This window comes from Mercenaria mercenaria, chromosome 11 (genome assembly GCF_021730395.1).
Source record: "Mercenaria mercenaria strain notata chromosome 11, MADL_Memer_1, whole genome shotgun sequence".
Classification (NCBI taxonomy): domain Eukaryota; kingdom Metazoa; phylum Mollusca; class Bivalvia; order Venerida; family Veneridae; genus Mercenaria; species Mercenaria mercenaria.
In genome coordinates, this window is record NC_069371.1 from 62,390,295 (window position 1) to 62,400,245 (window position 9,951).

At 37.9% G+C, this 9,951-nt stretch overlaps 1 protein-coding gene across 1 annotated transcript; it reads left to right on the forward strand.

The window, feature by feature from the left end:
• Positions 1–784: 784 nt before the first annotated feature.
• LOC123532371 (uncharacterized) lies at positions 785–5,963 on the forward strand. The gene is made up of 2 exons (XM_045313795.2): positions 785–1,085; positions 4,996–5,963. The coding sequence occupies exons 1-2, from the start codon at positions 878–880 to the stop codon at positions 5,625–5,627; spliced, it is 840 nt and encodes a 279-aa protein (XP_045169730.2). The 5' UTR covers positions 785–877; the 3' UTR covers positions 5,628–5,963.
• Positions 5,964–9,951: the final 3,988 nt, after the last annotated feature.

A 9,951-nucleotide genomic window follows, 5' to 3' on the forward strand; every position in this document is an offset into this window, starting at 1 on the left:
TATGTATCTATATGTGAAACAACTTGAAATATGTGACATCTTAAACAATAGGGTCCTGATGGTCCCTGAAAAGAGTCATCCGAGGAACATTTTTGCTGAATTACTTGCATTCAGTCTTTAAAGTTTCATCAGGCTTTAAACTGTTTGTTCAAAACAGATGAAACAGCATTCTAAATAGTTGTTATGCATAATTTTATTGTTAGAAAAGTACTAGATTTACTTTTAATGCTGCACATGAACTTTTACAGGTAGAGCCATAAAGGGAGGTAATCAAAAACAATATATTCAATAAAACTGTCTACTGTTTTAATCAATATTCAAACCTTTGTCAAATATTATAAGAGAAATAGGATTTAACAAGAAATTAATATGATTTATGTTCATAATGAAAAATGTGGTCGTCACATTTTAACCATTATCATGCTGGACACGACTGATTCTGCCTTTGCGTTCGATGTAGATCATGATCAGCCTGCACATCCATGCAGTCTGATCAAGATCTGCACTGTTCGCCATTCAGTCAGTATCTTTTTGGTAAGCACCCCCTTTTAACAGTTAATGATACTGTCCAAATTGAAAAATGGATAAGTTCATTATAGAAATTTAGCAGGGCAAGGGTTAAACAAAGGCATTATGAGCTGTTGCAATTTACGCGTCAAAAAGTCGGAATCATATGTGTAATTTCGTCAAATAAATCATATCTATATAACAGGGGAAAGTTCAAGTAAAAAGTGTCTATTTTTATCTCCAGTCTTACTTCAATGACAGGAAACAACTGTTTTACTTCTAAGTAGTTGTAACTTTTTAGATCGTTTGTTCCCAGTGTGCTACTTATCAATACAAGAAAGAAATAGGAAAAACACAAGCTTCGATAAAAATGGAAGGATTTAATATATTTTGTTTCGCTGTAATAGAATTTATGTTGTATAGTACCACGTTCATGGCAATCACAGAAGAACCAATGTGTACGTCAAGGTTTGACTATGAACATAAATTGTTACACAAAATGATAATGTTGGAGATTGAGCAGAATAAAGTCAAAGATAGGACGGAAGAACTCAGTAAAGTTTTACAGGAACAGAAAGGTAAAATTTTATGTTGCTTGTTTAAATCCAGAGAACCACTTTAAAAGAAAGCAAATACAAAATTTATGGAATGATATTTAGGTAAATATTACACAGTACCTGCTGACTGTTACAATTTACTCACTGACACTCCCATTATGCTTACTGGTATAGTAATCATGCATGTTGGCACCTTTAACATGCTTGTTGACAATGATACCACGCTTGTTGACAATGATACCATGCTTGCTGACAATGATACCATGCGTGCTGGAAGTTACAACTTCTTTGCTGCTTAGACCCTGATGTCTATATCATAATTTCATTTGGCAAAATGACAGTGCCATGTACCGTATCGGAATATTTCAACATGGCGGGACTGTATATAAGCAACATTGCACAGTTACAATGCTCACAGAAGAAAATACACGATGTGACCACACAATATGAAAGATGCAATCAGCCACTAAGCAAGTTGAAAGTAAGCATAATGCAAAGTGCAACATTGCATGTCACATTTTGATACCAGGGGGCGCAAGTTCGTGGTTTTCACGAAAGGTAACGGGAATGTCCGGCCTATAACGGATTTTAATTAGCTCTTGGCTAAGTGTCAAAACAATCATCACTGACTCGAGTTCATATTCTACATGTTCAAAATGACAGTTTGACACATTATTAGCAATCTGCAAAATTTTGTCCTTAACAGCCACTTTAATTTGTGAAATCTCAGGAATTTCAAACTGTAAGTATTCCATTTATATAACACGTCACTTGTAAATAAACGCAACATTAAAAATAAATAAAGTTAAGACAAATGGCGATTTGCAAAAAGAGGAAGTAACTATTGTTAGATCTCTATACATATTCGGATATCCTCGATAATCTTTCCGGCAAATAATTATTCAATGTACGGACAAGACAGTCTGAAAGACAGCTAAATCCCCCACCACTGCTATGGATAGTGAAAGGGTAAACCTTTGACCTTTAGCTGTGACTTTGACCTTGAACTGACATGGCTGACTCATGAATTCTGCACAACGTCTTGATGAGGTGATTATTTGACCCAAGTTTCATAAAAATCCTTCAAGGGGTTTAGGAGATACAGAGCTCAAACCTTTGACCTTGAGTTGTGACCTTGACCTTGAGTTGACATGGCTGACTATTGAGTTCTTGATGAGGTGATCATTTGACCCAAGTTTGATGAAAATCCTTCAAGGGGTTTAGGAGATACAGAGTGGACACAAAATGGAAGGCTCAAACCTTTGACCCTAAGGTATGACCTTGAGCCGGCATGGCTGACTCATAAGTTCTGCACATCGTTTTGATGAGGTGATCATTTGACCCAAGTTTTATAAAATTCCTTCAAGAGGTTTAAGAGATATAGAGGGGACACAAAATGGAAGGCTCAAACCTTTGACTTTGAGTTGTGACCTTGACCTTGAGCCAGCATGGCTGACTCATGAGTTCTGCACATTGCCTTGATGAGGTGATCATTTGACCAAAGTTTAAAATGAATCCTTCAAGAGAATTAGGAGATACAGAGCAGAAACAAAATGGAAGGCTCAAACCTTTGACCTTCAGTTGTGACCTTGACCTTGAGTCGGCATGGCTGACTCATGAGTTCTGCACATTGCCTTGATAAGGTGATCATTTGACCCAAGTTGATGAAAATCCTTCAAGGGGTTTAGAAGATATAGAGCGGACACAAAATGGAAGGCTCTAACCTTTGACCCTAAGTTGTGACCTTGACCTTGAGCCGGCATGGCTGACTAATGGGTTCTGCACATCATCTTGATGAGGTGATCATTTGACCACAGTTTTATAAAATTCCTTCAAGGGTTTAGGAGATATAGAGCGGACAAAAAATGGAAGGCTCAAACCTTTGACCTTGAGTTGTGACCTTGACCTTGGGCGGACAAGGCTGACTCATGGGTTCTGCACATCGTCTAGATGAGATAATCATTTGACCCAAGTTTCATGAAAATCCTTCAAGGGGTTTAGGAGATATGGAGTAGACACGAAAGTGTTACGGACAAACGGACGGAAGGACAGAAGGACGGACTGAAGGACGGAAGGACGGACGGAGACCATTCCTATAACCCCCAACCACTTGTGACGGGGGATTAAAAAACACGACCACTTGAACATAGCGCCCCCTGTTATCAAAATGTGACATATACTTTTGAAATGACATTATGCTTACTCCTATTTTGCCTAGTGCCTGATTACATTTTCCTTACTGGTTGATCACTTCGTGAATTTTGTTCTTGGATGCACCAGATTAACCAGTATAACCATAGCATGTTGAAATATTCCAATACGGTACACGGCACTGTCATTTTGCCAAATGAAATTATGATATAGACATCACGGTCTAAGCAGCAAAGAAGTTGTAACTTCCAGCACGCATGGTATCATTGTCAGCAAGCATGGTATCATTGTCAACAAGCGTGGTATCATTGTCAACAAGCGTGTTAAAGGTGACAGCATGCATGATTACTATACCAGTAAGCATAATGGGAGTGTCAGTGAGTAAATTGTAACAGTCAGCAGGCACTGTGTAATATTTACCTAAATATCATTCCATAAAAATTCGTGTTAAAGAATTTCAAGTGTCATGAATAATTTTCATGGCGTTGGTTGTTTTTCTATCTGACAACATTAACCTTTAGCCTGCTGGCGGTAAGTTATTCTGCCTTTGCGACCAGTGCAGACCAAGATCAACCTGCACATGGTCTGCACTGTTCGCTATTCAGTCAGTAAATTTCATTCCTTTAAATAATAAGTTGTACTGCCCAAATTGAATGTTGGACCAGTCCATTTTACAAAATTAGAAGGGTAAAGGTTAACAAAGGCATTTGATAACTGCCCGAGCATGTATCTTTCTTTTCATTATGGAAACTTGGCTGAAACTTGCCATCGAGGACTTTGCTGTTTAAACCCGGAAGGAAGTAATAGTTTATATAACAATATCTTTCTTGTGTCAATTAGTTTGTACCACTGGTCATTTTTACAGTATTCACATTTTATTTTTTCTTGAGAGAAAGAAAAAAAAACATTCCTCTTTGACGTATAAATCTTATATCGGATGCTCGACGTCATTTTAATGTGCGTCGTTGCGTTATTTCCTATCTCAGTCAGCATTGTCATTTTCATTTAGGCTATGGACAAATTAATAATATTAATATAACATTTACAGGTTTAGATACGTAAGTAATAAAAAGGATATCAGCAATAAATTTGCATGAAGAAATATGCACTCGTTCTTTAGCGGACTAGTATTGTGCATTATTTCCGCTTAAAAACTCGTCCATATTTCTCGATACTATTTTGATCGCCTATAAATATTTGCTAGCATTTTGAATTATCGAAATTTAGCGCCCAATGTTAGCCAGTGTACAGTACTTACTTCAGTGGAATAATTTACTGTACCTAGTCTTCGGTGTTGATACGCACTACATGTAGTACATAATTATGCATCTATTTATTCGTTGGAGGTAGGCCATCGGTTTTGCTTAAGCAACACATGTTTTGTATTGTACAATATTCATTCTGACATAACAAGATAATGGACTTCCTATCCATACATTATATAACGGCCTGACACAGTAAGTGCTATATGATCAATGAAGATATGTTCGTTTATTTTCATAAACTGACGGATTCTGAATGAAGTATATCAAATTAACCTGTGATTCAATGTACACCTTAAACTTTTCAGGAATTAATCCAATTCTGTGTTAGAAGGTCACCATTTAAGTAATTGACAAATTATACAGACATCTGCATTTAATATTTAATGATTTCTCCACACTGGTTTTCCTAGCAGCAACGAAAGTACCCATTACACACCATTTATATTTGTGTTAAGTGTTTCAAAATTTGACACCCTTCCAATTTGAAATCGACTATAAAATAATGTATATTACAGAAGATGGCATCCAAGAGAGGTCAACGCTGGACAACATTGTCAGAAGACTGACGAAGATGGAAAAGATTCGTTCATCTGATGGAACGGGAAACACATATGTTCGTTGGGGAAGAACACAGTGCCCCGAAAATGGAACAGAGTTAGTGTACAGGGGTTATGCTGCCGGATCTCATTATAACGATCAAGGGGCATCTTCAAATTACCTATGCCTGCCCGAGGAGCCTTTGTGGGACGTATACGAAGATTCCGAGCAGGCTGCGGGCACAGTGTGGGGAGCTGAGTACGAGTTGCATAGTCGAAATATGGACAACTTCTTCAGAAAGAAAGTACTCGATCAAGATGTTCCATGCGCTGTGTGTCGAACCATGCGAACAGGTGTTCTGATGATTCCAGGTCGTAATAAATGCTTTGACGGCTGGACGTTGGAATACGGAGGCTATCTATCAAGTGGTCATGTTCACCATCATGCATCCGAATTTGTATGCCTAGATAGGGATCCAGAGGTATTTGATGGCGGTGCATCTAACGAGAACGGGAAGTTATTTTATTTCGTTGAAGCACGCTGTGGATCACTGCGATGTCCGCCGTACGTGAACGGACGCGAGCTTACATGTGCTGTTTGTTCTAAGTAGCTTGAACCGAACAGGCAACTGATCTGTCTCTTACAATCATTTCAAGAATATAAACAAGATTAGTGATTGTATATAGTATAACAATATAGTGTAACTTTTACAAATATTCAGTTTCTCTCAAGAAGCATCATACTCGAACATGAATCAAATTTGTCTTGGCGATATGAACGTTTAAACACTCATTTCATTCTTGAAAATTACATTTATTTATTTATTTGGGTTTTATGGCGCACCAACACAGTATAAGTCATATGGCGCCAAACAGGACTACAAATTTTGGTTTCACATCTCATTTACATCGAAATAAAAACATGAGGTATGGAATCAAAAATTACAGTCTGCCTTTGTTTGTTTGTTTTGGGTTTAACGCCGTTTTTCAACAGTATTTCAGTCATGTAACGGCGGGCAGTTAACCTAACCAGTGATCCTTGATTCTGTACCAGTACAAACCTGTTCTCCGCAAGTAACTGCCAACTTCCCCACATGAATCAAAAGTGGAGGACTAATGATTATACTTATCATATTAACAAACAAAGCTTAACCACATGTCAGACTAAGCCATTGAAATACATAATGATATCAAAAACTTACGCATAAGCTTTTGATCACGTATAAGAAAGTCTCAGTTTTATGCAAGATAAACAGCAGCAAAAACAGATCTGCATTCTTTGACACATGTGCAAGAGCAAAAAAAACTGTTTTTCTTTGGATTAACGAATTCTCGCATACCAGAGGTCTACCATAGCGACTTTGACGAACCTCTGATGCATGAGAATGGGGTTTAATATCGCATCGACACAATTACAGGTCATATGGTAACTTTCCAGCTTCGATATTGGAGAGTGACCCCATGTGACCCTTTGTGCATTATTTCATCATGGGCAAGCAACTGGGTAGAACCACCGACTTTCCCTAAGCCAGCTAGATGGATTCCTCAAATGAAGAATTCAAAGCCCCAAGTGCATGAGACTCGAACCTACATCGGTGAGGAGCAAGTAGTTTAACGTCTGTGACCTCAACCACTCGGTCACGGAGACCCTCCACAAAAAGTTTGAAATTAATTTGAAACAATATTGTAGTTATAAAAATGGTTTGATATAAACACATCAAAATTTTCAAATAATGAAACTTCGACACTTACACAATATCTAAATATCCATTGATCTAAAAAAATGTGTACAAGTACATGGATATAAAAAATCTATTTTCCCCGTGCCGAAATAATTCTGTCTTGTTTCTTTAACTAAGCAACACGAATCACAAGTCCCTCACCATTGTGGATTCGAAACCTCGCTTGGTATGTGAGGCAGCCATCAAGCTGGCTTATAAGACAGTGGTTCCACCCTGGTGCCAGCCCGTGTCTGAAACAATGCCTGAAAGGGCTCCCTGGGTTTTCGTCCACCATAAAAACCTGGAAAGTCGCCACATATTGTACGTCTTATAACTGCGTCAGTGTGATGTCCAACAAACAACAAAACCAAAAAACAAGAGGGTCATGACATCCCTAAATCTCTCACCTAAGTGTGCAACTTTGGAAGAGGACCATATGCTTCAGGCGTCGAGAGTTTAAGGGGAAGTAGAAGCTGATTTACATAAATTAGTATAATGACAAATGACGAACAGTGCAAACACTGTATGCTTGTTTGGTCTTAAACATTTGGTGGCAAAAATACACACAGACGACTGGATCAATTGGAAGGTCTCTTTACCATGTTTACAATGGTTATCTGCATCCAGCAGGTCAGGACAAATTGTTAAAACTAAAAAGGTACATGCATTTCTATATTTAGTTTTTTATTAGCAGTCCTAAAACAGGTCAGAATGCCCCGATTCAGTAAGTTTGGAAGAGGACCTTACCATGATGCTACATACAAAGGTTTGTGGGGATTAATCAAGCCATATGCGAGAGGAAATTATTTAAAGGTGTTTTTCTATTTTAGCTCCATCTGCCTTACAAGGGGCCAAGCATCAGCAGCCCCATTTGAACAAAATTAGTAAAGGACCTTATAATGATATGATACTACAGACAAAGATTGAAGAAGATCCATCAACTGGTTCATGAGAAAAAGCTGTTTAAAGTTATTTCTATGTTCAGCTCTAGTGGCCCCTAAAAGGCGCCAAGCGCCCCCATCTGCACAAAATTTAGAGCGAACCTTACAATGGCGCTACTGACGAAGCTGAATGAAGATCCATCAAAGTCACGAAAAAACTTAAGGAATTGCTTAGCTAAGTCTGTTATTTCAAATGCTTGGTTTTGCCTTTTATGCGTCTTCAATGTTGACTTTTTCATCTGTATCAGACCCGTACATGACTATTTCATAGATCAAAACGTAACAATTCTGAATTTTACAGAAAATGAAGTATAAAAGGCCAAGTGCATCCATTTAAACAAATTCGGGAGAAAATCTAAAAAGACTTATAAATATGCTATAGGTCAAGTTTGATAAATATCTATCAAGTGGTTCATGAGAATCATTAAGGGTATTTCTATTTTAGCTCTAGTGGCCCCTAAAGGATGCCAAGTGCACCTATTAGAAAACAATCTTGGGAGATACCTTATCAAGTGGTTCATGAGAAAAGGTAGTTTCAAAGTATTTCTATTTTTCGTTCGAACGGCCCCTAAAATGGCCGACTGTCTGTATTTGAAACAAGAAGACCATTATGGTCCTGAATCGCTCACCTCTTCCCACATGACCCAGTTTTGAGTATGACGTCGTTTTTTCTACTATTTGACATAGTGACCTAGTTTTTGAGCTCATGTGACCCAGTTTTGAACTTGACCTAGATATTATCAAGATAAAAATTCTGTCCAATTTTCATGAAGATCCATTGAAAAATATGGTCTCTAGAGAGGTCACAAGGTTTTTCTATTATTTGACCTATTGACCTAGTTTTCGAAGGTACGTGACCCTGTTTTTAAATTTACCTAGATATCATCAAGCTGAACATTCTCACTAATTTTCATGAAGATCTCATGAAAAATATGGCCTCTAGAGAGGTCACAAGGTTTTTCTATTTTTAGACCTACTGGCCTAGTTTTTGACTGCACATGACCCAGTTTCGAAACTGACCTAGGTATCATCAAGGTGAACATTCAGATCAATTTTCATGAAGATACATTGAAAAATATGGCCTCTAGAGAGGTCAAAAGATTTTTCTTATTTCAGACCTACTGACCTAGTTTTTGACCGCAGTTGATCCAGTTTCAAACTTGACCTAGATATCATCAAGATGAACATTCAGACCAACTTTCATACAGATCCCATGAAAAGTATGGCCTCTAGAGAGGTCACAAGGTTTTTTTATTATTTGACCTACTGACCTAGTTTTTTAAGGCACGTGACCCAGTTTCTAAACTGACCTAGATATCATCAAGGCGAACATTCTGACCAAATTTTATGGAGATCCATTCACAAGTCTGTCCTCTAGAGAGGTCACAAGGTTTTTCTATTTTTAGACCTACTGACCTCGTTTTTGACGGCACGTGACCCAGTTTCGAACTTGACCTAGATATCATCAAGGTGAACGTTCTGACCAATTTTCATGAAGATCTTGTGAAATATATGGCCTCTAGAGAGGTCACAAGGTTTTTCTATTTTTAGACCTACTGACCTAGTTTTTGATGGCAAGTGACCCAGTTTCGAACTTCACCTAGATATCATCAAGGTGAACGTTCTGACCAATTTTCATGAAGATCTTTTGAAATATATGGCCTCTAGAGAGGTCACAAGGTTTTTCTATTTTTAGACCTACTGACCTACTTTTTGATGGCACGTGACCCAGTTTCGAACTTGACCTAGATATCATCAAGATGAACATTCTGACCAACTTTCATAAAGATCCCATGAAAAATGTGACCTCTAGAGTGGTCACAAGCAAAAGTTTACGGACGGACGGACGCACGGACGGACGACGGACACCGCGCGATCACAAAAGCTCACCTTGTCACTTTGTGACAGGTGAGCTAAAAAGAAAACACATTAAACAAGAGGGCCATGATGGCCCTATATCGCTCACCTGTTATCATTGCACTTGAGGACAAGAAGGTCCTCAGAAAAAATATCTAAGTCCAAAGGACAGTAACAACAAAGGGAAGAAATTTAACCAAAAAGAAAAAAAAATTCTTGCAAGGTACAGATAGGTCAAAATACACATAAAAATTGGAGGTACCATCCATTTTGTACCACAGAAAAGTGGTCTCGGTTTTTCCCTACGGCCAATAATAAAAAAGTTACTAAAAATAAGCTATTTATAGTAACGTTAAAGGGATTTAATTAAAAAAAAATTATTGTAAGTGAACAAAAGAAGGATCTGCCAAATAAAT